General features: G+C 45.4%; 1 protein-coding gene across 2 annotated transcripts in view; it reads left to right on the forward strand.

Annotated features, from left to right (window-relative positions):
* The window catches only part of SPINT2 (serine peptidase inhibitor, Kunitz type 2), a 190,766-nt gene extending 166,275 nt beyond the window's left edge, over positions 1-24,491 (forward strand). For both annotated transcript variants that reach the window (XM_033955460.1, XM_033955462.1), the window contains 2 exons: positions 9,470-9,523; positions 20,249-24,491. In XM_033955460.1, coding sequence (XP_033811351.1) covers positions 9,470-9,523; positions 20,249-20,418 — 224 coding nt within the window. In that variant the 3' untranslated portion in view covers positions 20,419-24,491. The remainder of the gene's footprint in view (positions 1-9,469; positions 9,524-20,248) is intronic.
* Positions 24,492-26,721: the final 2,230 nt, after the last annotated feature.

The following is a 26,721-nucleotide window of genomic DNA, read 5'->3' on the forward strand; positions in this document are numbered from 1 at the left end:
TCCCTCGAGGCGGGCTTCTCCCGCTGCCCGACCTCGTTCGAAGCACCGGTCTAACCGTGTCTCTCCTTTGAGGCAACGGTCCGCGAAATGACCCAGAGACTTTCCCCCTAGGCGGGGTGGTCTCCGGGACCTTGCACCTCGAGGTCCCTCGAGGCTTCGGTCCTCGTGCTGTCTGACCCTCGTTCTCGACGGCCTCCCATGCCTTCTCGGTCTCTGAGCCGAGGAGCTTCGAGGTCGAGGACTGCCTCCTCGCTGCCTCGTCGGACGGTCTCTTCTTCCCTGGGCTCGCCAGGACTAGCCCCCTGGGTTTCCGTCCCTTGGACCCCGGGTTCCTCGCCTGCCAGGCAGTCTAAACGCAAGCTATCATAGAAACATAGAACATGACGGCAGAAAAGGGCCACGGCCCATCTAGTCTGCCCACACTCATGGCCCACCCCTTAACTACCTCCAAGAAGAGATCCCACATGCCAATCCCATCTTTTCTTAAAATCTGGCACGCTGCTTGCCTCAATTACCTGTTGTGGAAGATTACTCCAGCGATCAACCACCCTTTCGGTGAAGAAATATTTTCTGGTTTCGCCATGAAATTTCCCACCCCTGATTGTCAACGGATGCTCTCTTGTTGCCGTGGGTCCTTTATGGAAAAAGAGATCCTCGTCCACCTCGATACGGCCTGTGACATATTTGAACGTCTCGATCATGTCTCCACTCTCTCTGCGTTCCTCGAGTGAGTACAGCTGCAGCTTACCCAGTCGTTGCTCATACGGGAGATCCTTGAGTCCTGAGACCATCCTGGTGGCCATTCGCTGAATCGACTCAACTCTCTGCACATCTTTTTGATAATGCGGCCTCTAGAATTGTACACAGTATTCCAGATGAGGTCTCACCATGGATCTGTACAACAACATTATGACCTCGGGCTTACGGCTGACAAAACTTCTACGGATATAGCCCATGATTTGTCTAGCCCTGGATGAAGCTTTCTCCACTTGATTGGCAGTCTTCATGTCTTCGCTAATGATCACCCCCTAGTCACGTTCTGCTACAGTCCTTGCTAGGATCTCACCATTTAGGGTGTAAGTCCTGCATGGATTTTTGCCGCCAAGGTGCATGACCTTGCATTTTTTGGCATTGAAACTTAGTTGCCAAGTCTTTGACCAATGATCCAGCAGGAGTAGGTCCTGCGTCATACTGTCAGGCATTGAGCTTTTGTCGGGCACTGTGCTTTCATCTGTTGTGCGGTTGCCTACCATGTTGCATAGTTTGGTGTCATCGGCAAATAATGTAATTTTACCTCGAAGCCCCTCAGCCAAGTTTCTTACGAAGATGTTAAATAGGATCGGGACCAAGACTGAGCCCTGCGGCACTCCGCTGATCACCTCCGTCGTATCGGAGAGGGTACCGTTTACCACTACCCTCTGAAGTCTACTTTTAAGCCAGTCCCTAACCCATGCGGTTAATGTTTCACCCAGTCCCATCAAACCCATCTTGCTCAATAACCTGCGGTGTGGGACGCTATCAAACGCTTTGCTGAAGTCCAAGTACACGACGTCCAGGGACTCCCCTATATCCAGCTTTCTTGTTACCCAGTCAAAAAAGCTGATCAGATTTGATTGGCAGGACCTTCCCTTCGTAAAACCCCTTGAATCCGGTCTTGAAGCAGACTTTCTTCCGGAATTTGGAGATGCCTTACGCAATCACTGCCATTCTGTCCAAGATGGAATCCCACTACCGGACAGCCCCGTGTAAGAGATTTGAAAAGGCTCAACTCTCCCACCAGTCCTTGGTTGTGGAGTCTTCCTTAAAGAAATCTCATCCTTCCAAGGTGTACGCGGCTGTCCCGCTGGGCCGGGAGGGAAAGTCTATGGACAAGTTTGGCAAGCGCCTGTACCAAAATTCGATGATGGCGCACAGGGTTCTGAATTACAATTTCAATTTTACATCCTATCAAGCACTAGATCAAATCCATGCCATCGTTTCAGGATGATTTGGCTGTCCATTGCGAGGCTTCAGGATACGTTGTCGCAGATTCGCCTTTATATGCTTCAGGCTACTTATGATGCCTTTGAACTGTCCTCGCGGGTCACCGCTTTTGCGATTGCCATGCGCCGCCTGGCTCTGCATCGTTGACATGGACCTTAATCTGCAGGACCGTCTGGCGAATCTCCCTTGCGTGGGCAACGAACTCTTCGATGACTCCATCAAGGCGGCCACCAAACGCCTCTCTGAGCATGAACACTCCTTCGCCTCCTTGGTCAGACCCAAGGCAAAGCCCGCTCCCCCTGAGTCATACAAGTTGCCACCCAGGCGTTATCCCCAGAAGTCCACGTCGGCCTTTTCCTGGCTGCCGCCCAGGTGTCCGCAGCAGAGGGCTCCATAAAAGCCTCAGCCCCTGCCGGCAGCTAAGCCTTCGCCGTCTTTTTGACTATCCCGGTTCAAGCATGCCGCCCCCTTTTGTCCTTGAGCCTTCTCCTCTACCCATCGGAGGTTGTCTCAGTTATTTATGTCGCCGCTTGGAGCTGATTACATCGGACAACTGGGTCCTCTCCGTCGTCAAGGAGGGGTATTACCTGCATTTCCGGACGGCACCTCAGGACCTGCCCCCAAGAGAGTATCTTTCCAACAGGTCGCTACTTCCCTTTCTTCTCCAGGAGGCTCAAGCCCTCCTTTGCCTCCGGGCGGTGGAGGAGGTCCCTTTGTGTCAGCGGGGCACCGGATTCTACTCCCGGTATTTTCTAGTCCCCAAAAAGACAGGGGACCTGCTCCCTATCCTGCACCTCAGAGTGTTGAACAAATTCCTGGTCAGGGAGAAGTTCTGCATGCTCTCTCTTCCCACGTTGTATCCCTTGATGGACGAGGGGGACTGGTTATGCTTGCTGGATCTCAAAGAGGCCTACACTCATATCCCGATTCATCCCGCCTCTTGTAGATTTCTATGTTTTCAGGTGGGAGATCTTCATCTGCAGTATCGGGTCCTCCCGTTCGGGCTCGCATCCTCCCCGCGGGTCTTCACAAAATGCCTCATGGTGGTAGCGGTGGCCCTGCGGTTGCAGGGTCTTCAAGTGTTCCCGTACCTCGACGACTGGCTCATCAAAGCACCGTCCAGGCAGGGGGTTATTGCAGCGACCCAAAGTACTATTATTTTTCTTCAGCGTCTGGGCTTCGAGGTCAACTTCCCCAAGTCCCAGTTGTGTCCCTCTCAGTCTCTCCAGTTCATCGGTGCGGTGCTGGACACTGTTCACCTCCGCTTGTTTCTGCCTCAGTCTCGGCAGGCCGCCCTCATTCACCTATGCCAGAGGGTCTCCCTTCTGTCGACGGTTTCGGCCAAGCATATGATGATTCTGCTGGGGCACATGGCCTCCACCGTTCATGTGACTCCTTTTGACTTCACCTAAGAGTTCCTCAGTGGACCCTGGCGATCCAGTGGAGACAGGACCGGGATCCCGCCTCTCAACACATTGCAGTGACTCCCTCCTTGAAGCAATCGCTCCGCTGGTGGATGCTCTCTTCCAATCTTTCCAGAGGTTTTCTCTTTCACACGCCACCGCCGCAGAAGGTCCTCACGACGGACTCCTCCATGTATGCCTGGGGGGCTCACCTCGATGGCCTCCATACTCAGGGTCTTTGGTCCTGCGCCAACCGTCGCTGCCACATCAACCTGCTGGAGCTGCGGGCGATTTTCAAGGCTTTGGTAGCCTTTCGGCATTTGCTTCAGGATCCTGGTAGTCCTGGTACGAACAGACAACCAGGTGGCGAAATATTATGTGAACAAGCAGGGGGGTACAGGATCCCTGTCTCTTTGCCAGGAGGCTCTTCGGCTCTGGGAGTGGGCAATATGTCACAACATCTTCCTTCGAGCGGTCTACATCCAGGGCCGGCAGAATTGCCTGGCGGCCAAATTGAGCCGCCTTCTCCAACCTCACGAGTGGTTGCTCCATTCCTCCACTCTGCGTCAGGTGTTTGCTCAATGGGGGACCCCGCAGATAGATCTGTTCGCCTCCCCCCTCAACCACAAGTTGCCTCGCTTCTGCTCCAGGATTTACTCCCCGGATCGTCTCCAGGCGGATGCTTTCTTTCTAGATTGGACGGGACCGGTTTCTCTACGCGTTCCCTCCTTTTCCTCTGATTCTGAAGACTCTCATCCAGCTCAAGTCAGTCCACGCCACCATGATTTTGATAGCTCCTCTGTGGCCCAGATAGCCGTGGTTCTCCCTTCTCCTCCGAGTCAGTGTCAGGGAGCCTCTACTTCTGCCTGTGTTTCCTTCTCTGCTGTCTCAGAGTCAGGGTTCGCTGCTGCATCCCAATCTGCAGTCTCTTCACTTAACAGCTTGGTTCCTCTCCACCTGACTCCTCCCTTCAGTTTTTCTCAGTCGGTGAGGGATGTTCTCAAGGCCTCTTGGAAGTGTTCCACTCGACAATGCTACTCCCAGAAATGGACTAGATTTGCTGCGTGGTGTGCTTCGCATCGCATGGAGCCACTGTCTGCCTCCTTGTCTTCTGTGCTGGATTATCTGTTGCATTTGTCTAGATCTGGTCTCAAATCAACATCTATTCAAGTCCATCTCAATGCGATTGCTGCCTTTCATCAGCCGCTTGATGGGAAACCGCTCTCGGTCCATCTGGTGGTTTCCCGGTTTATGAAGGGCCTCTTCAATGTCCATCCTCCACTCAAGCCTCCCCCGGTGGTTTGGGATCTTAATGTGGTTCTGGCTCAATTGATGAAACTTCCATTTGAACCCATTGATAAGGCTCATCTGAAGTATCTCACTTGGAAGGTCGTGTTCCTGATTGCCCTCACGTCTGCTCGCAGAGTCAGTGAGCTGCAAGCGCTGGTTGCGGGCCCGCCTTTTACTGTTTTTCATCATGACAAGGTGGTCCTTCGTACTCATCCTAAGTTCTTGCCTAAGGTTGTTTCGGCTTTCCACCTCAACCAGTCCATTTTTCTTCTTCCAGTGTTTTTTCCGAAGCCCCATTCTCATCCTGGAGAGATGGCGCTTCACACTCTTGACTGTAAGAGGGCGTTGGCTTTTTACCTCCAACACACCCAATCTCATCGGACGGCTCCTCAACTCTTCATTTCTTTTGATCCAAATCTGTTGGGGCGTCCTGTTTCCAAGAGCACTTTGTCCAACTGGTTAGCTGCTTGTATTTCCTTTTGCTACGCTCAGGCTGGTCTCCCGCTGCAGGGTCGGGTCACAGGGCATAAAGTCCGAGTGATAGCGGCATCTGTCACTTTCCTTAGGTCCACGCCTATTGAGGAGAACTGCAAGGCCGCCACTTAGTCCTCGGTTCATACATTCACCTCTTACTACTGTCTGGATACTTTTTTCAGATGCGACAGCCAGTTCGGCCAGTCGGTTTTACGTAATCTGTTCTCCTAAATTGCCAACTCTCCCACTGTCCCATCTTGGTTAGCTTGGAGGTCACCCACATGTAGAGAATATGCTGCCTGCTTGTCCTGGGATAAAGCACAGTTACTTACCATAACAGGTGTTATCCAGGGACAGCAGGCAGCTATTCTCACATCCCACTCACCTCCCCGGGTTGGCTTCTCTGCTAGCTATCTGAACTGAGGCGACTACAGGGACCAGACGGGTTACACCTGACCAGAAGAGGGAAGAACGTCCTTGGACACCGTCTAGCCCGCCTACTACATAGGGCTTTAAACTAGGTAAGTTGGGGGAGGGTACGGGCACAAACAACCTACCTGGCGAGCTAAGCTGCCAATACTTTTTTGAGACTAAGGTAAGTAAACACCGATCTGGGTCAGGGGAGAGTATACACACTTTTGATCTGGGGTTGGCTCACATTATAATTCTGGGTCACATTGTAATTCTGGGTCTAAGGGGAGTACACATTATAATTCTGGGTCTAGAGGGAGTACACATTGTAATTCTGGGTCCAGCGAGAGAACACACATTGCAAATTGTACTAAAGGAGTTCAAGTAGCCCAAGCGGGAATACCCCCACAGGGTACACACATTTCCGAGTCTGGGATAGGAACACACTGTAGTTCTGGGTCTGGGGAGTCCGGGATAGGTGCACGTTGTAACTCTGGGTCTAGGGAAAATACAAAACATGTGAATAATGCTAAAGGTGTCCAAGTAGCTCAAGCGGGAACATCCCCACTGAGACATAACAAACATACAACATAGAGGGCTATGTACGTAAACGCCCACAGTCTGGGAAACAAGATCCTGGAATTAGAAACAGAAATGAGGAATGCCGACCTGGATGTGGTGGCGATATCTGAGACCTGGCTCACGGATTCCCACGGGTGGGACATGGTCATACCGGGTTACAACTTGCTTCGCCGGGACAGGGAGGGCAAAATGGGAGGAGGTGTAGCATTATATACTAAAGATGACATTAAAGTCACCAGAATCACAGATGTCCACTACACTGGGGAATCCCTTTGGGTAAATTTGGCCAGAGGGAAGGACAAATGCCTGTATCTTGGCGTAATATACAGACCCCCAAGACAACAGGATGACCTAGATATGGAATTAATCGGATATATAGAGAATATCACCTTGCGTGGGGACACGGTATTGTTAGGTGACTTCAACATGCCTGATGTGGATTGGGACACGCTTTCCTCTGCTTCCGGCAGCAGCAGGAGGCTATTAAACTCTATGAATGTAATGGCGGAATAGAAATCTGTAATGTAATGAAGGGAGCAAGACTCAGGCAACTGGTGTTGGAACCAACAAGGGATCAGGCAATACTGGACCTGATACTTACCAATGGAGAAAGTGTCACAGAGGTCTCAGTGGGCGACACATTTGCCTCCAGTGACCACAACATGGTATGGTTCAATCTCAGGAAAGGTTTCACTAAATCTACCACACTGACCAAGGTCCTCAAATTCAAGGACACAAACTTCAAAGAAATGGGAGACTTCGTTCACCAGGCGCTACAAAGCCAAGCAGAAACCGATAACGTGGAAGAAATGTGGTCGACTTTGAAAGCCACCATACAAGAAGCAACAAACCGCTATGTTAAATCAGTAAGTAAACGGCGAAGGAACAATAAGCCACAGTGGTTCTCTGCAGAGATTTCGGACCTCATCAAGGAGAAGAAAAAAGCATTCATCTCTTACAAACAATCAGGGAAACAGGACTCTAGGGAAGTCTATCTGGCCAAGTCAAAAGCCGTCAAAACAGCAGTTAGGGAGGCCAAATTCCGCATGGAGGAGTCTCTAGCGAAGAACTTCAAGAAAGGAGATAAATCCTTCTTCAGGTATATCAGTGACAAAAATAAGAACTCAGGCGGGATAGTACGTCTTAGGAAACCAGACGGCGACCTATGTAGAAGCGGACTCTGAAAAAGCCCAACTGTTAAATGAATACTTCTGCTAAGTCTTCACCCGCGAGGCGCCAGGACTCGGCCCTCAGCTACAGACAAGGGTTGACGCAGATGACCCATTTAGTAATTTCGAGTTTACACCCAGCGGTCTCTACTGCGAGCTGTCAAAGCTTAAGGTTAACAAGGCAATGGGGCCTGACAACCTACACCCCAGGGTGCTCAGGGAGTTGTGTGATGTCTTGGCGGAACCGCTATCCGTGCTCTTCAATCTCTCCCTTAGTATGGGTAATGTCCCGTTGGACTGGAAGACGGCTAATGTCATTCCACTCCACAAGAAAGGCTCCAAGATGGAGACAGCAAACTACAGACTGGTGAGTCTCACATCAATAGTGTGCAAACTAATGGAAACTCTAATCAAATGCCAATTGGATACGATCCTGAACAAGGAGAATCTACGGGATCCCCGTCAACATGGATTTACTAAGGGGAGATCTGCCAATCCAACCTGATCAGCTTCTTTGACTGGGTGACGAGGAAGCTGGATGTTGGGGAGTCCCTGGACATCGTATACCTGGACTTCAGTAAAGCATTCGATAGCGTACCACACCACAGGTTGCTGAGCAAGATGAGTTCTATTGGATTGGGCGACACATTGACGAAATGGGTTGCGAACTGGCTTGGAGGTAGGCTTCAGAGGGTAGTGGTGAATGGCACCCCCTCCAAAATGACGGAGGTAATCAGTGGAGTGCCGCAGGGCTCGGTCCTGGGCCCGATCCTATTCAACATCTTTATAAGAGACTTGGCAGAAGGGCTGCAAGGTAAAATAACATTATTCGCCGATGACGCCAAACTAAGCAATGTAGTGGGCAAAAGCACAACAGACATACATTCAATGTCCGACAACATGATGCACGACCTACTCCTACTGGAGCGCTGGTCTAGATCCTGGCAACTCAGCTTCAATGCCAAAAAATGCAAAGTCATGCACCTGGTCAGCCAAAATCCATGCAAGACTTACACCCTTAATGGCGAGATCCTAACAAGAACTGAAGCAGAACGAGACTTAGGGGTGATCGTCAGTGAGAACATGAAAACTGCCAATCAAGTGGAGCAAGCTTCATCCAAGGCAAGGCAAATCATAGGTTGCATACGCAGGAGTTTCATCAGCCGAAAGCCTGAAGTCATTATGCCATTGTATAGATCCATGTGAGACCCCATCTGGAATACTGTGTGCAATTCTGGAGGCCGCATTACCGTAAGGATGTGCTGAGACTGGAGTCGGTCCAGAGAATGGCCACCCGGATGGTCTCGGGACTCAAGGATCTCCCGTACGAGGAATGGCTGGATAAGTTGCAGCTGTACTCACTCGAGGAACGCAGAGAGAGGGGTGACATGATCGAGACATTCAAGTATCTCACGGGCTGCATCGAGGTGGAAGAAGATATCTTCTTTTTCAAGGGTCCCGCGGCAACAAGGGGGCATCCGTGGAAAATCAGGGGCGGGAAACTGCACGGGGACACGAGGAAATTCTTTTTCACTGAAAGGGTGGTTGATCGCTGGAATAGTCTTCCACTTCAGGTTATTGAGGCCAGCAGCGTGCCTGATTTTAAGGCCAAATGGGATAGACACGTGGGATCTATTCACAGAGAAAGGTAGGGGAGGGTCATTGGGGTGGGCAGACTAGATGGGCCGTGGCCCTTATCTGCCGTCTATTTCTATGTTTCTATGTGTACTGGGCGGGAAGGCACTCGCAAATGCGCGGTGCGGGCGACTCGAAACTTCAAATTTCTTCAAGCAAGACTGCTTGTGAGGCGTCCGCATCGGGGCTCCATTGGATCACGTCACCCACTTGTGAGAATAGCTGCCTGCTGTCCCTGGATACACCTGCTATGGTAAGTAACTGTGCTTTATGTCTGTTCCATTTATTTACACAGAATGTGTGCTCTATTTTAATTACTATTATTTTGTAGTGCATGTGTCTTTCCATACTAAATCCTGTATTAAATAGGAGAGTAAAATACCTGCTAAAACAGGAGTAAAACCCCACACTAATATCAGTTCTTTGTAATCAAATGGCCTGCCTTTCTGTGGCTTCAATGTAATGATGGCTTCCTTTTTGTGCTGGATCAGATACTGCCTGTATTACTATGTTTGTTTTCAGATACAGAAGGCGGCTCTGATCCTCTGCACACTACAACTCATCATTCAACAACAGGTACAACTTTTTAATTTTATCAGAGGATTGTCTGTTTGGGCTGTAGTTACAAAAATGATATGTGGCATCTTACATATTAATCAGTGTGAGGTGTGAGTTTTTTAGCTGATGAAGTGAATTCTGGTCCTTGAATGCTCATATCTTATTAAATTGTGGTTAGTCTAAGATATTGTGTACCTCTGTCATTTTTATTGTTGCTTCTGGTATGCAGACAAATTGCCCATATAAGTAAGTGATATCTATAGTAATATGATCACCCTCTGATTATAATTTTTTTGTGCACAGAAGAATTTCCCCCTATGGATGGTCGATTGATTGAGTCTTTTTGGATGATTCTTACCATTACTTTGGGTTCCTCCCGGGGCCCTTATGGTCTTCTGTCACCTCCGGTCACTTTAGAGTTAATTCCAGCCTCTGGGCACTTCTGGTCTCCAGTCATTCTGTGGTCACTTGTTACATTTTCCCAGGGCAACATGGCTATAAATGCAAACATACTTCTCGCACTTCAGATTACAAAAAAGGTGTCGCCTATCTGAAAGGGAATAGCAGATGTACAGTCATGTGAAAAAATTAGCACACCCCACATATGTTCACATATGTTCACATATGGATGTCAAATCTTTTTAAATTTATCTCTGGAAAATAAAGTGATGTAATTGCAGTTAACAACAAAAATTTTCCTTGATTTACTCATGAAATAAGATATCTACAAAAATGTGTGTTCTACTTGAGGAATAAATTAGGACACCCTAATAGCTAGTCTTATCCCTTTTGGCTGAAATAACTACAGTGAGACACTTCTTGTAGCCATCTACCAGTCTCTGACATCAGTCTGAGGAAAGTTTGGCCCACTTCTCAATGCAGAATTCTTTCAGCTGTGAGATATTTCAGGGGTTTCTTGCATGTATAGCCAGTTTCAAATCACCCCACAGCATCTCAGTAGGATCAGGGCTTTGACTCGACCACTCCAGGACTCTCCATTTCTTAGTTTTCAGCCATTACTGGTATGGTGGATTTACTGGTATGTTTTAGTCATTGTGTTACAGAGTCCAGTTCTACTTCAGCTTTAATTTTCTTACAGATGGTCTCACATTTTCCTCAAGTACCCTCTGATACGGTAGACTTCATGAGTTCAGCAAGAACTAGCGTCATGTGAAAAAAATTAGGACAATCCATGAAATATTCATTTTTTCTTAAGAAATGTTCACATATCAATGTCAAAATCTTTTTTTTTTTTATTATTTATCTCTGGAAAAGAAAGTGATTGCAGGTAAACAACAAAAATTTTCCTTGATTTGTTAATACGCCAGAGCTAAAAAAAAGTTTGAGACACTGCTCTAGAGATTCTGGGTCTGCTGTCAGGCAGAATCTTGGGTCGACGGTCTGCACAAGTCATAAGATCCAAATAATAACTGTCCCTTAAAAGGGAGTCTGCCCAGAGTAGCTTTAGAGGTGGAATCTCCATTCCATTGTCTGATTCAGAGCATTTTGCATACTGATATTGCATAAGCCCACACTTTACTCATGACACGAATAATATCAGAGAACATTGGTCACATAATCCACTTCAGACAAAAGGAGCTAAGGACGGGCTCTTTGCCCTCATACTCCAGAGTATGTAGCCTGGAAAGAGAGGCATGTGTCACAAAGGACGCCGCTGAGACCGCTTTGACTCCCAATGTAAATGCCTCAAAAAGCCTCTTGAGAACCACATCACTTGGAAGGAGAGGTTTGCCCTACTTAAACCTCTGACATTTAGTTTGTTGTGCTCATGACTGCTGCGGTGAGAGTGAACACCATGGTGAGATCAAAAGAGCTGTCTGAGGCCTTCAGAAAGAAGATTGTAGCAGCTTATAAGTCTGGTAAGGGATTTAAAAAAGATCTCAAAAGAATTTGACATTAGCCATTCCACGGTCCAGAAAATAGTGTAGAAGCGGAAGACTTTCCAAACAACTGCCAACATGCCCAGGTCTGGCCATCCAAGCAAGTTGACCCCTGAGCAGACCACAAGATGCTAAAAGAAGTCTTCAAAAACCCTAAAGTGTCATTACAGGACCTACAGCATGCTCTTGCTGCTGTTGATGTGAAAGTGCATGCTTCTACAATCAGGAAGAGACTGCACAAATTTAACTTGCATGGGAGGTGTACAAGGAGTAAATCTTTGCTCTCTAAGAGAAACATCAAGGCCAGACTGAAGTTTGCCAGAGAGAACGTAGAGCAACAACAGGAATTCTGGAATAGTGTTCTATGGACAGACAAGTCTAAAATTGAATTATTTGGACACCAGAAAAGAGGACATGTTTGGTGTACACCAAATACAGCATTCCAGGAAAAGAACCTCATACCAACTGTGAAGCATGGAGGTGGAAGTGTCATGGTTTGGGAATGCTTTGCTGCAGCAGGACCTGGCCATCTCACCATCATAGAATCCACCATGAATTCTACCATATATCAGAGGGTGCTAGAGGAACATGTGAGACCATCTGTAAGAAAATTAAAGCTGAAGCGGAACTGGACCCTGCAACATAACAGTAAATCCATTAAGGACTGGCTGAAAACTAAGAAATGGAGAGCCCTGGAGTGGCTGAGTCAAAGCCCTGATCTTAATCCCATTGAGATGCTATGGGGTGATTTGAAATGGGCTGTACATGCAAGAAACCCCTCAAACATCTCACAGCTGAAAGAATTTTGCATTGAGGAGTGAGCCAAACTTTCCTCAGACTGATGTCAGAGACTGGTAGATGGTTACAAGAAGCGTCTTTCAGTTATTTCAGCCAAAGGGGGTAACACTAGCTATTAGGGTGTCTTAAATTATTCCTCAGAATACACATTTTTGTGGATATCTTTTGTTTCAAGAGTAAATCAAGGAAAATTTTTGTTGTTAACTGCAATTGCATTACTTTGTTTTCCAGAGATAAATAAAAAGATTTGACATCGATGTGAACATTTCTTAAGAAAGAACTGAATATTTCATGGGGTGTCCTAATTTTTTCACATGACTGTATATCCCTTCATTTTATATTCAAACAAGCATAAGCCTGCCTCAGTAGGGCTTTAAGGTTGACCTCTATTGTGAAGTGGCAACAAAGCATTCATTTGCATCTCAATATGATTTGTATGCTGGCTTCTGATGCAAGACAGGTTTTGCCTGTCTGGTGTCGCAGCCTTTTTAAGTTACAGTATAACTCCAGTTTCTCTCTGTAAGACTTATTTTTGTTTTAGGTAGTTTAAAAATTCTTGTTTTCTTCAATGAAAACTAGGCTTCGTACTTGTAACAGGTGTTCTCTGAATAGAATTCACCAGTTACAGACCCTCCCCTTATCCTCTTCTTGAAATGCATTTATTAGCTTAATTGCAGAACTGAGGTATTGTACAGTGCTAGAGAATGACACGGGGACAAATTTTTCCCCGTCCCCACGGGAACTCATTTTCCCATTCCCATGAGTTCTTTTCTAGTCCCTGCCCCATTCCTGCAAAATCCATCCTCATCTGCATAAGCCTCAAACACTTTAAAATCATAAGTGTCCAAAGCTTGTGCGGTTAAGGCAGAGCTTACAGGAATGGGACAGGGACAGCAACAAAACTCACAGGGATGGGAAGGAGAAATTAAGTTCCTGCAGGGATGGGGACAAATTTGTCCCCGTGTCAATCTCTAGTGCAGTGCAGAACCACAAAAATGCAGGAAATGCCACACATGCAAAGAGGGCCCATTCATTTTTTTTTTAGTTTTGGAAACATCTGTAATTGTAGTTAAATCTTGCCTGTTAGTGTGACTGCTGAACTTCCGAGAACACATATTACAGATAAGAAACTTTTCTGTTTTAATATTTTCCCCAATTCCTAGTGAATGGCAATTCTATTACATATACACAGGAGTCCGTAGATTAGGTGGTCAATCCATGCTCACAAACCACTTGCAGAAGGGTGTCAATCACATCTTTCTGTTCCTCCTCCTTCAGCAGTGGAATTTAGCTCTCTCTTCAGTTTGTCCTTTTGCAAGTGAACCAAGAAAAGGTGTTCTGATCTGCTCATTTTGATTTTTATTATTTTTGGGTCTTACTACATTTTTAGGAGGCTTTGGTGATAGGACCCCATATTTGGGGCTACTGTGCCTGGGAGAGAACACAAACTCCGCAAGAGTGTACTGCAGCTTGCAGGGCAACCCCCGGGTGTACCTGATGAGTCAGTCTTTGTGTTACTCTGAGACTCGGGGTCCATTCCCCTGAGAGTCTGCTCACCTTCTGATTTATTAGAGGCTTGAGTGCAGGCTGTGGGGCCACTCTGTGGGTTTCAGGGCTTGGTCTTGGGCTCGATCCTATTTAACATCTTCGTAAGAGACTTGGCTGAGGGGCTTCGAGGTAAAATTACATTATTCGCCGATGACGCCAAACTATGCAACATAGTAGGCAAAAGCCCAGTGCCCGACAGTATGACGCAGGACCTACTCTTACTGGAGCATTGGTCAAAGACTTGGCAACTAAGTTTCAATGCCAAGAAATGTAAGGTCATGCACCTTGGCAGCAGAAATCTATGCAGAACTTACACCCTAAATGGTGAGACTCTAGCAAGGACTGCAGCAGAACGTGACTTGGGAGTGATCATTAGTGAAGACATGAAGACTGCCAATCAAGTGGAGAAAGCTTCATCCAAGGCTAGACAAATCATGGGTTGTATCCGTAGAAGTTTCGTCAGCTGTAAACCCAAGGTCATAATGCCGTTGTACAGATCCATGGTGAAACCTCATCTGAAATACTGTGTACAATTCTGGAGGCCACATTACCAAAAAGATGTGCTGAGAGTTGAGTCGGTTCAGAGAATAGCCACCAGGATGGCTATATAACAGTTTATATACCGCAATACCGTGAAGTTCTATGCGGTTTACAAAGATTAAGCAAAGGTACAAATTGATTGACTTTAAGAGGGGAGGAAGAAAGAGGGTTAATAGGACAGGAAATCCATTTTTGAGGAGAGAGTGATCAATAGAACAAGTTAATCGCTAAAGAGGGGAGAGAGAAGAGAGGATCAGTTGTCTAGATACTTTAGGAACAGGTGTGTTTTCAGACGTTTCCTAAATTCCTCATAAGTAGTGGGCGAAAGCAATTGTTCTAGGTCTTTACCCCATGATGCTGCTTGGTGCGAGAGAAGATGTTCATGATGTTTTTTCAGTTTACAACCTCTCACTGGGGGGGGGGAAACAAAGTTGGAATGTGAGCTTCTCTTGTGTCTGTTGGCTGAGAAGACGAAAAGGTCAGTTATATATTTACTCCTATTGGTTTTATAAGTATTGCCCTGTAACTTCATTGAGTGTCCCCTATTCTTTGTAAATTTTTGACGGACTGAAAAATCAATCCACTTGTACCCATTCTACTCCAATCAGGATTTTATAGACTTCAATCATATCTCCCCTCAGCTGTCTCTTTTCTAAGCTTAAGAGCCCTAACCTCAAGGATCTTCCGTATGAGGAACGGCTGGGTAAGTTGCAGCTATACTCACTCAAGGAACGCAGAGAGAGGGGAGACATGATCGAGACGTTCAAATATGTCACGGGCTGTATCAAGGTGGAAGAAGACATATTTGTTCTTATAGGACCCACGGCAACAAGAGGGTATCTGTTGAAAATCAGGGGTGGGAAATTTCATGGCGACACCAGAAAATATTTCTTCACCGAAAGGGTGGTCGATCACTGGAATAATTTTCCACTACAGGTAATTGAGGCCAGCAGCATGCCAGATTTTAAGAAAAAATGGGATAAGCATGTGGGATCTCTTCATGGAGGAAGTTAGGGGGTGGGTCATTAGAGTGGGCAGACTAAGATGGGCCATGGCCCTTTTCTGCCGTCATTTTCTATGTTTCTAACTGTGGGTTTGGGTTTCAGGGAGCCAACTGCACTTTATTCTTCCTCCATCATGCCACGAGGATTTGTGAGGGGTGAGCCTACAGTCGGTTCCGGTCTGACTAGCAACCTAAAGATTGCCAGGTCTGTACTGTTCCACAAGCATTTGATATCAGACCAGGGCAAGATGCCTCTTCAGGAGGTCTCTCTGCCACACAGGAGGCTAGCTCCCAGCCTATGTGACCAAACAGCAGGACTGGAGATCATGCTGTCCATGCCTTTATTGTCCCAGGCTCAGCTTCCTTCCTGCCCACCGCATTACCTGGATCAGACAATGGGTGGGCGATTCAGCTTCCAAATCCACCTTAAGCAGACTGCCCTTCAAAGGGCAGATGCTATTTGGTAAGGGCCTTGATGAACTTATTACCTAGCATGGCAGATCGCCGCCCCAAATATATAGCAGACTTCACTGACCCACTGGGGAATGTCATGAGATGGGCCGAGCAGTCAACACCTGTCACTTTCTACACCCCAGGTGTCCTTTGATCTTCTATTGACCCTGCTAAAACACAAACACAACAGGGTTAAAACAGTTCTAAATCCTATGACCAGGTCTCTCCAGCTCCTCTTGGTCCTCTCTGGGTCATAACCATGGAGGACTGCGAAGACCTCCAAAAAGATCTGACAACGCTGGAAGAGTGGGCCAAAAAGTGGCAAATGAGCTTCAACATAGGGAAATGCAAGGTCATGCATATTGGGAAAAAGAACCCGATGTTCACTTACAAGATGGGGGGATCACCGCTAGGGGTGAGCAACCTTGAAAGAGACCTGGGAGTGATGGTGGACGCAACATTGAAGGCGTCGGCGCAGTGCGCCACAGCCTCAAGGAAAGCGAACAAAATGTTGGGTATCATTAAGAAAGATATCACAACCAGGACGAAGGAAGTCATCCTGCCACTGTACCGTGCAATGGTGCGCCCGCACCTGGAGTACTGTGTCCAGTACTGGTCGCCGTACCTCAAGAAAGACATGGCGGTACTTGAGAGAGTCCAGAGAAGAGCAACTAAGCTAATAAAAGGTATGGGGGACCTCTCATATACTGACAGACTGAAAAAGCTGGGGCTTTTCTCCCTGGAAAAGCGACGACTCAGGGGAGACATGATAGAAACCTTCAAGATCATGAAGGGCATAGAAAAAGTGGATAGGGACAGATTTTTCAAACTAAGGGGAACCACAGGTACAAGGGGGCACTCGGAGAAATTGAAAGGGGAAAGGTTTAGAACAAACGCCAGGAAGTTCTTTTTCACCCAGAGGGTGGTGGATACATGGAACGCCCTGCCAGAGGATGTTATAGGCAGAAGTACGCTACAGGGCTTCAAAGAAGGTCTGGACAGGTACCTGGAGGACAAAGGGATTGAGGGGTACAGATAGGAGTAGAGGTAAGGTTATAGGGACAGGATTAGAGGTAAATTATAAAATTAGTCAGAGACCACTGTTCAGGCAGTGGGCCTGATGGGCCGCCTCGGGAGCGGACCGCTGGGCAGGATGGACTTCTGGTCTGCCCCAGCGGAGGCAACTTCTTATGTTCTTATGACTCCACAGTCTTCCAGCTCTTCCAGGTCCTTTCCTGACCCTTCCTTGGCCTTCCAGGTCTTCCTGCAGCTCCCAGTGCCATCACCAGTCTCTCTGCTGGTCGCCACCCCTACTAGTTGCTTGCCATACCTTCATCTAATGTTCTATCAAGCAGTTTCCAGTGCCATCACCAGTCTCTCTGCTGGTTGCCACCAGTTGCTTGCCAGACCCCCCTCAGCCTGACTCACTCTTCTGGCTCTTCCTGTGGGACCATCACCAGTCCCTACGCTTCTCTGCCTCTTGGGTCTCCAACTCCCTGGACACTTCACTGGTCCCACTGCCGGTCATCAAACCTGAGCCCCTCCCTGGATGTCAGGCTCTACTGGGCCCTCTGGGTACTCCTTCCAGTCTCTCAGGTGTCTTTTCCTGGATGCATGCACTGAGGACTCTCCCAGTCCCTCAGTTGTCTTCTCCCAGACACACACCCTGAGGACTCCTTCCCAGCCAGTCATTCTCTCTGAGGGCTTTTCCTGAAGACTTCCTCTCTCACTCACTGTGAGGGCAGCCCTGTCACTCATTCCCCTGGTCTCCCTGATCACCACCAGGTCCTTTGTCGGACGTCAACCCTGAGGTACCTTCCTGGTCACCCCCAAGGTCTACTGGGCAGTCCGGACTAACAGGCTTACGGAGGGTTAGGTCAAAGACCAGCTCTGGCTCACCTGGCTCCTGAAGTAGCTTCTGGTCTTCTCAGCTTTCTGCTCTGGACATGTCCGTTTCACCACCACTGTTCCCTTAGGGTGAGTGGGCAGCTCCCAGCAGTCTTTGTAGGATGTAATGCAAATTAGCCCCTTTTAGCTGCTCAGACTCCCTGACGGGGAACGTCACCCTGTCATAGGGAGGTAGAGGCAATTTTCATCGCTCACAATGTTCCTAGCAGGTTCCTCTCCTCAGAGATCTGATTAGGGATCTAGACAGTGGTTTGGTAACTAGATGCCAGCAACCCTAAGGGGCTTGCATCAGCACAACCTCCAAGAAATCACAATGATACCTGGTCGACTGCTGCACTTCCAGCACATTAGCAGGAGACACAGTCTGCATTCTGGAGGGAGTGGGAACGATTTTCCTTGGACTGCCTAGTTCTAGGTTTAATTCGAGAGAGTCACAGGATTGAGTTTTATCGCCCTTCAGATCGTTTTTTTAACTCTCCAGCTGGATGGCCAGAAAAGGAGGCCAGGGATCAAATGACGGTGCAAAGGCTATTGAACATTCAAGCTATAGAACCAGTTCTTGAAGAAGAATCGGGCTCTGGCTCCATATATTTTGTAGTGCCCAAGAAAGGCACCGAAGATTGGAGACCTATCCTGAACCTAACCATAAATGCGGCGCTAAGAGTACCGCACTTCCACATGGAGATGATTCGATTCGTCATTGCAGCGGTGGCCTTCCTAGATCTGACGGAGGTGTACCTTCATATTTCCATTTTCCTCAACCTCAGGAAATACTTTAATATCCTTCAAAGATGTTTTCAGTTTACAGCCCTGCCTTTTGGTCTGGGAATAGTCTCATGCACCTTCACCAAGGTGATGGTGGTGGTCGCAACTCACCTCTGCAGGATGGGTATAGAAGTGCACTAGATCAGAGCGCCATCAAGACCAGTGGGCAAGCAGGCAGTTTGACAAATTGTGTGTATCCTACAGGATCTGGGCTGAATTGTCAGTTTCTAGAAGTCATTTGGAGCCAACCCAATGCCTAGAGCAGGGGTAGGGAACTCCAGTCCTTGAGAGCCATATTCCAGTCAGATTTTCAGGATTTCCTCAATGAATGTACATGACATCTATTTGCAGGCACTGCTTTCAATGCATGTTCATTGGGGGAAATCCTGAAAACCCGACTGGACTACGGCTCTCGAGGACTGGAGTTTCCTACCCCTGGCCTAGAGTATCTGGGACGCTCTGCTGTCCAGGTGGTCCTCACAGAAGCATTCCTGGACAGGGAATGTGAAGAACAGCTTGCATTGTTGGGTTCAAGAGAATGCCTTATTGAAAGGCTTAACCCTTCGAATCTCCTCATGGGTGACACTGACTGACACCAGCCTGTTCGGCTAGGGAGACCACTGTGGCAGTCATTCAGTATAGGGTCAATGGATCCTCCCGCAGGTGAAGTGATCTATAACTCACTTTGAACTCCGAGCCATTCGCCTAGCGCTGAGGGAATTTGAACACTACCTGAACTCCGGCTCTCGAGGACCACATGAACAGACAGAGAGGCACCAGGTGCTTCCTTAAGTCTTGGAGGCTCAGATAATTGTTCCAGTGGGCAGAAGCTCATCTCCAGGTACTTTCAGCAGCCCGCATAGTGGGAGTGGAAATGTACAGGCTGACTTTCTCAGTTGGTAGATTCTAGAAACAAGGGAGAGTGGTCCCTGTCCCAAAGAGTGTTCAGCCTCATTGTGCAATGCTGGGGAAGACCAGAGTTGGTCCTGCTGCCTGTGGTGTGTGGGGTTAATGTCAGCAACGCGGCAGGAGAGAGTGGGCATCTCTCCTGCAGAAGTTCAATTTGGGTTTTTAAAAATTATTTTAATTTGCTTGGGGAGGGGGGTCTGAGCTGTCAAGCCTTACTTTCCTGTCAGTAAATTTTACATGCAAGTGTGGCACAACCAGGTTAGAGAATCACTCGACGATTATAAAGAATCGCTCGAAGTGATTATTTCAATATTAATGACCTGGTTGTACTACATTTGCGTGGCAGTGTTGGAGACTGCTAGAAAACTCAGAAAAGACCTCCCTAAGCCATTTTGATAATCCGCCACTAAAATATATGCATGCTAAATCAGCTGGAGCCTATTTAGCGAGCACGTTAAAGGCAGATTTTTGTTTTGAGAATCCGGCCCTGAGTTATTGAACTTTGTAATTCCTTATGCATTGCATAAGTTGAACACAGCAGGTTGGTTCATTGATATACCTATGTTGCAAGTTCATGCTAATAATTATTTTTTTTTTTCATGAGTTATGGAGCAGAACAGAAATGTTTGTTTTCAGGGAAGTTCCCCCATTCCTCTCCTCTTTTCTGCTGTTACACTGGAGCTTGATTGCTTTAGTACAAACTGAAGAGGGAGCTAGCTATATTCCACTGGTGAAAGAGGAGGAGCTGAAAGATGTGATTTGACACTTTTCTGCAAGTGGTTTGCAAGCATGGATTGATTTTCTAATATACACACTCCTGTGTATATTAACAGAAACAAGATTATCCAGGTAAGAACCTAATCTTTCAATGTAATGGACTTTGTCTTAGTAAACTAATGGCTACATTTTTTTCTGCAGCTGTTGCATTGGCGGTGCTGCTTGCAGTTATGGCTGCCATACTTCTTGGTGCAATGGTTGTCGTCTTTGTCAAGATGACCAGAAGAAATCACCAGGAAAGTTCACTCGCAACCATTTGGAGCCCCATAGATGACAAGGAATGCCTGATGAAAAATGCCTATACACTGTAAAAAGGGGAGGCAGGGCTCAATATTAAAATCACTCCAGTGCTTTCTAAGATACACGGTTGAAGTTCTGCAGCAAGCTAGAAATGGATATTGGGAGTCTCTTAATCCTCTTTGGGAACTGGGGGTTCAAACTTAAAAACATGATATGGAAAATTGTGGGGTGGGTTTTCTCTTCTTTTTTTCTTTTCTACTTTAATTTGGATATATGAAGGAATCCAGTGGTTGAGATAGGCTGTGAGAACATACACAATTTAGAGATCATTCTGTTCAAACAAGCAAACTTAATGTTCTCAATTCTTTATCATCCAGCTTTAAATACCCTACACCTTTGCCCTTTATTTCCAGTTAGATTGTTCTTCATTTTTGTACCATCTGATCAGGCTGACTTGCTTCACTATATAAAAAAAAAGTGATTGGAGTGCAAACACTGAACAGGAATTCTGTTGCACGTTTAGGCTTGAAATAATCAGTTCTCTTATATGGGACTATTTGGAATTTTACTGTGGACAGTCATGTAAGCCTTTAAACAGCTGTTGGGCCCTTTTACTAAAGCTTAGTGTGTGTTGGATGCTAAGAAGCTCATTTTATACCTATGGGCTTTTTAGTATAGTATGTGCTAAACTTTAGTAAAAGTGCCCCATAGTCTTGTCACCATAAGTAAAAAGTAAAATTGAACTACTGCAGTGAGTGGGGCTCCATGAGGGAAGGTGTTGAAATGCTGACTGAGGTTAATTATCCATACCAGAAACTAGAGAATTAGGTGTAATGAAGGGCTGTATGTACATAAATCCATATGGAGCTGTAAAATGTTGCCTGAAATTAAGTTAATCTGATCTGAATGGAAAACGCTGCTTACACTGACCCAGCTTAAGAATATTTTTTAGGAAATCTTAGGATAGATAAGACAAAGGTAAACATGAAGACTCTGAGGTAGGTTATCTTATATTCACTTGTCAGATATCTTGGAATCATACAATAACTACTACAAAGAAAGTCAAATCTACTAAACTACTAAATAAAAAAATTAGTTTGAGCACACTGTATCCCAAAAATAAGGCAGTTTTTAGGGCCTTCCCAAAGAGAATGGAACTTATTCTTACAGATAATGAAATCCCTTTGGGATTTGGAAAGTCAGTCGTATTGAGTGAAAAAAAATGAATCAACTGAGAATCGGAGATTTTCTTCAATCCTTCATCACAGTACATAGAATGAAAAATAAATATTATATAGACTTTTAATTTGAAACTTTTCTGCAACCCATTAACTTTTAATAAGACTTTCAGTACTAAATCCCCAATGTGAACATATTTTAAAATGTTGATTAACTAAAATTTGTATGGTGCATGGTATCAAAGTAGCCTGCCAAAAATAGGCATATAAACCATACTTGAGATACTGGAGATAAACATGCTGAGGCAAATCTATTATAATCTGGTTTTCCTTCTTTCTTTACTATGTATTGTATTTCACTGTTAAGACATTGTATGATTACAAACATGGAACAATCCAACAACATCAGAAGCATTTGTTTGACCGTGCCATAACAAAAGCATTTTCAATGAGTTTGAGAGATCAATTTTATTTGACACCATAACTACCCAGAAATACTTCCTTTTTTAAAACCTTTGCCTTTATGTCCAAATGGTTGTAAAATCCTGCATTTGCTGCAACTTGTCACAGTATCAAGTAGTTTTTAATGAAAATTTTATAAAAGATATGAGATAAATTGTGTTTATATAGAAAGGGCAGTCTGTTTTCACATATGCATGCATAAGCAACTCTGTCCTTTCTGCATAGCAGTTCTCTTTTAAAAGTGTTTATTTTTTAAATTTATTTTTGTGTAAATTGGCAATGAACAATTATCACTCAATTTGAGCTAGATTTGCCAACCCTTTGTATGTTTTGTTTTGGGAGTACCTGTTTCTGATATTAGTTATTTGTGTGTTCTTTTGAGTTTCTCATCTTTCTAGTATGTAAGAATTTTCTTTTCTTAAGCACAGAATATGAGGGCATGCTTAAACCAAGGTCCAGATTAGCATATTTACCATTGTTTTCTGGCAAGTATAAAACATGTTTGTAAGATTTAAGGATTTTTTTGAATGGTGTTGAGGCCTGTAGCTCCTGCTTAAACTGGCACATAGAATGCCAGTAACTAGCATGTTAATGAAATTTCTTCTTTCATTTCTGTCCTATCTTTTATAATAATATAAAGTCCCTATACACAGGGAGAGCAGTGAGACTAACAAACATGTAAGAAACCTGAAGGGAGACTGTTATATAATCTGCTGTACACCAAGGATGTACATGGCGCCCTTACAGACAATGTAGCTAAATAAAAAATACATATATTTTATCTTTTTTTTTTTTTTTTTTTAAGAAACTTTGTTTTGTTAAATTATGTTTTATCCCAGGACAAGCAGGAGCATATTCTCACATGGGTGATGTCATTCACAGAGCCCCGGTATGGACAGCTTTAAAAGTGCATCGCCACTTTAAGAACTTGAAAAAGTTCTTAAACTGCCTGCACTGTACATGTGCGAGTGCCTTCCCACCCTATGCCGCTCATAGCTCCTTGGTTCTCAGTTTTCTGAGAAGTTGTGCCTCTGAACGTTGTTCAGTTTTTGCCATTTGCCTTCCCACTCATGCGTTTTTTCTTAATTTATTTTTAAGTTTATTTCTTTTAAAAGAAAAAGTGGAACTTTTTTTCTCTCTCTTTTCCTTGGGGCCTTTGGTCACCGAGACCTTCACAACAATCCAATGAGCGTCATTCCTCCGTTACATGCTTCAAAGAAAAATCATCGCTCTCTTATGTTCTTTGAAGAGAACAGCTTCGCATCATACCTCTTTCTACTCATCGTACCGGATTCAACGTTTGCATCTCAACGCATTTCTTTGCCAAGGCCTTCATATCCCTCAGGATTACAGTCTGATTCAATTGAGAACTGCTCAAAATCTCCACTCAACTGTCCACCAACGGCTAAATCTTTTACTGAAAGACTTTTTGTCACTATATTTATTAAGCAGTTGGAAAGAGCTACCACTCCATCTGAAAGCAGATTCTTTTTACAGTGCTGAATACTTGGAGGACTTAGATTATGATCAACTTCCTAAAAGAATTTCTCAATTGTTCTTTTTTTCTCAGCCTCTTCCTGAACCAATTGGAGCTTGGCTCCAACTGTATTATTCCCATTGGGAACTCATTACCACATCTAGATTCTAAAGGTCATTCGAGAGGGATGCTCTCTTCATAAGAACTAGAAAACGCCCCTTACCATTACGGGAGCTCCCAGAAACTTTGACTTTATATATAAATACCAGCCACTAGTGGTAGATTTGACTTTAAAAAAAAAAATCTACTCCATAAAAACTCTATACCTCAGTGCCACCAGCACGTGAAAGGCGCACTATGAGCACATTTAGATGTCCCTTGTTACCAGTATTCCATGTTGGCAATCATTGTACCAAATTACAATTTCTGCTATGTGAAGCATCTTGTTAGAAATTGCCTTCTTTTGATGGATAGCTTCCTTCTCAACATCTACAGGAATTTCATCATATCTCTCAATCCTTTCCCCTGCCTAGAATGTATCTGGTTGGATCCGCTTATCCATGCTCTAAGGAGGAATCTAACATAGGTGTAAAGTTAGATTCCTTCACATGGTATTCAGCAAGCAAATGACATGCATCAAACGAATTGCGACCGCTTCAGGATTCCACTATGAGGCATAGAGCCTGTAAGGTGGCTCTTTCCTGTTTCAGTACAATTATGCATGAAATGGCGGGATCTAACAGGGGTGTTGATCCTGTAAGTTAGATTCCCACCATGTTAGAACCTTCCATTGTCTTATCCTTAAAGCAGGATCTACCAGGTGTTTTTCTTTCAACATGTCTTCCACTGTTCCATCAATGTTTATGCAGTACCTTCTAGAAGACATCCATTTACTTTAAATCTTTTTCCCTACATTTGCCACACTTTTACTCCATAGACTTTTTGATTCCAAAAGCCCGGAGGTTTTGGACTGGCTGTAGGGGAGGAGGACACCACTACATCTTTACAAAATAAAATAAAAAAAAAATTACAAGAACAACTTTCTCTTCACTTAATCACTATGCCTCCAAATCATCCTTCAAGAGAGTCTCTTTTCAAGTCATCTCTTCTTCAGGAGATGGTATTCCCTTCTTCTCAAAGAAAAGTTTCACCTCTGCAGAGGAACCAGGGTTTTTAATTCTGGTATTTCTTCATTCCAAAAGGGAAGGGAGGTCTACGGGGAGGAGAAAGTTTCATATGTTGCCTCTCAAAACTTTCTATTCCCTCTCAGAGAGCAATGACTGGCTATGCTCCCTAGGTCTGAAAAGAAGTTCCTTCTCATATTCCAGTGCTTCTGACCTTCTGGAAATCACTCAAATTTCAGATAGTGCAGTACCATTATCAATATAGATTCCTACCTTTTGGCCTTGCATCCTCTTCCAGAGTATTCATTAAGTGCCTGGTTGTACTTGCAGCAGCATTAACAGATACAGGGTCTCTGTGTTTTTCCCTGTTTGGACGATTGTCTCATCAATGATCCAACTTCTCAATGGGTTCTCGCAGTGACTCAGTTCACAATTCTCTGCTTTCAACAGTGGGGATTCAAAATCTTTTTTCCCAACTTCAACCTTCTTAAAAACTGCGATTTCTCAGAGCTCTACTACACCTTTTATTTCAGAGTGTTTCTCCATCAGTAAAGACAACACAATTTGATTCAGCTTTGCAATCAGACTTCTCCCATCAATCTTGGCCAGTCAGCTCCTCTGGGTCACATGGCTTCCATGGTCCCTGTTACTCCGTTTATGAGACTTCCTGTCAAGACTCCTCAATAGACTCTTGCATGTCAGTGGTCTCAAGCTCTTGACCCATTGTCTCAACACATTACACTTTGACATTCTCTGCAGTAGTGGTTGAACTCTTCCTTGTTTTACAGGGGGGTTTTGTTCCATACACCTCCACATCAGAAGGTTCTACCCACGCACTCGTCCTCCTAAGCTTGCAGGGTTTTTCTGGATGGTCTTTGCACTCAAAGTTGCTAGTCTACTAGAACCTTTTTTTCTATCTATATCTTTTGGAACTCAGAGCGATCTACAATGCTCTTGATATCTTTCAGCACATTATGACTAACTACGTCCTCCTAATCCTCAAAGACGTTCAGGTTGAAATGTGTTACATAAACAAGCAAGGAGGCACGGGTTCTCTCTATTGTTGTCAGGAGGCCCAGAAGACTTGAACTGGGCAATTGCTTGCAATATATTTTTGAAAGCAGTATACATTCAAGAGAAGCAGTATTCTCTCGCAGATGGATTCAGCAGGTTTCTTCAGCCACACAAGTGGGCATTCAACTCTGTAGTTCTGCATTACATATTCTCTCTTTGGGGGACTCCTCAGACCTGTTTGTGTCCCCCCACAATCACAAGTTACCTCAATTTTGCTCCAGGCAAGTTTTCTCCCCAACTCCTGGAACCAGATGTGTTTCTTCTGGATTGCAAGCAGAAAACAACAAACAAACTGCAGATAATGTACAAGATGCAGGCGTTGATTATTAATAAAACTGCGGTGACATATACAACCTTATAGCCAACCAAGGGACCCGACACGGTCCGTGTTTCGGATAACACACCTTCCTCAGGGGTCCATGGTGGTAAGGTATAAAGCAAACCGCATAAAGGATAACAAACACACGCCTATAACGATCCTTTATGCGGTTTGCTTTATACCTTACTACCATGGACCCCTGAGGAAGGCGTGTTATCCGAAACATGGACCGTGTCGGGTCCCTTGGTTGGCTATAAGGTTGTATATGTCACCGCAGTTTTATTAATAAACAACGCCTGCATCTTGTACATTATCTGCAGTTTGTTTGTTGTTTTCTGCTTGCTGTCTTTTCACTGCAGACCACGTTGGATTTTTTTCCTTTTTGTGTTTCTTCTGGATTGGACACGCAAGTTTCTTTATGCATTTTCTCCAATCAGTCTCATCTTCGAGACGCTTGTCAGGCTCAAGCAGGAATTGCCAACATGATTCTGTTGGGCCTTGGTGGCCCAGGCATCCTTGGTTCCCCTTCTACCTCAGCTCAGTATCAAGGAACGAGTCCCTCTTCAGACTTTCCATCTTTTCTAATGCAGAATCATGTATATCTTCTGCATCTTAATCTACATGCTTTACACCTGACAGCTTGGTTCCTCCTGGGTTGACATGGACTGAATTTCATCTTTCTCATCCTGTCTGACATATATTAGAAGCGTCATGAAAACCATCTACGCAGCACTGTTACC

This window comes from Geotrypetes seraphini, chromosome 8, assembly GCF_902459505.1.
Source record: "Geotrypetes seraphini chromosome 8, aGeoSer1.1, whole genome shotgun sequence".
Classification (NCBI taxonomy): domain Eukaryota; kingdom Metazoa; phylum Chordata; class Amphibia; order Gymnophiona; family Dermophiidae; genus Geotrypetes; species Geotrypetes seraphini.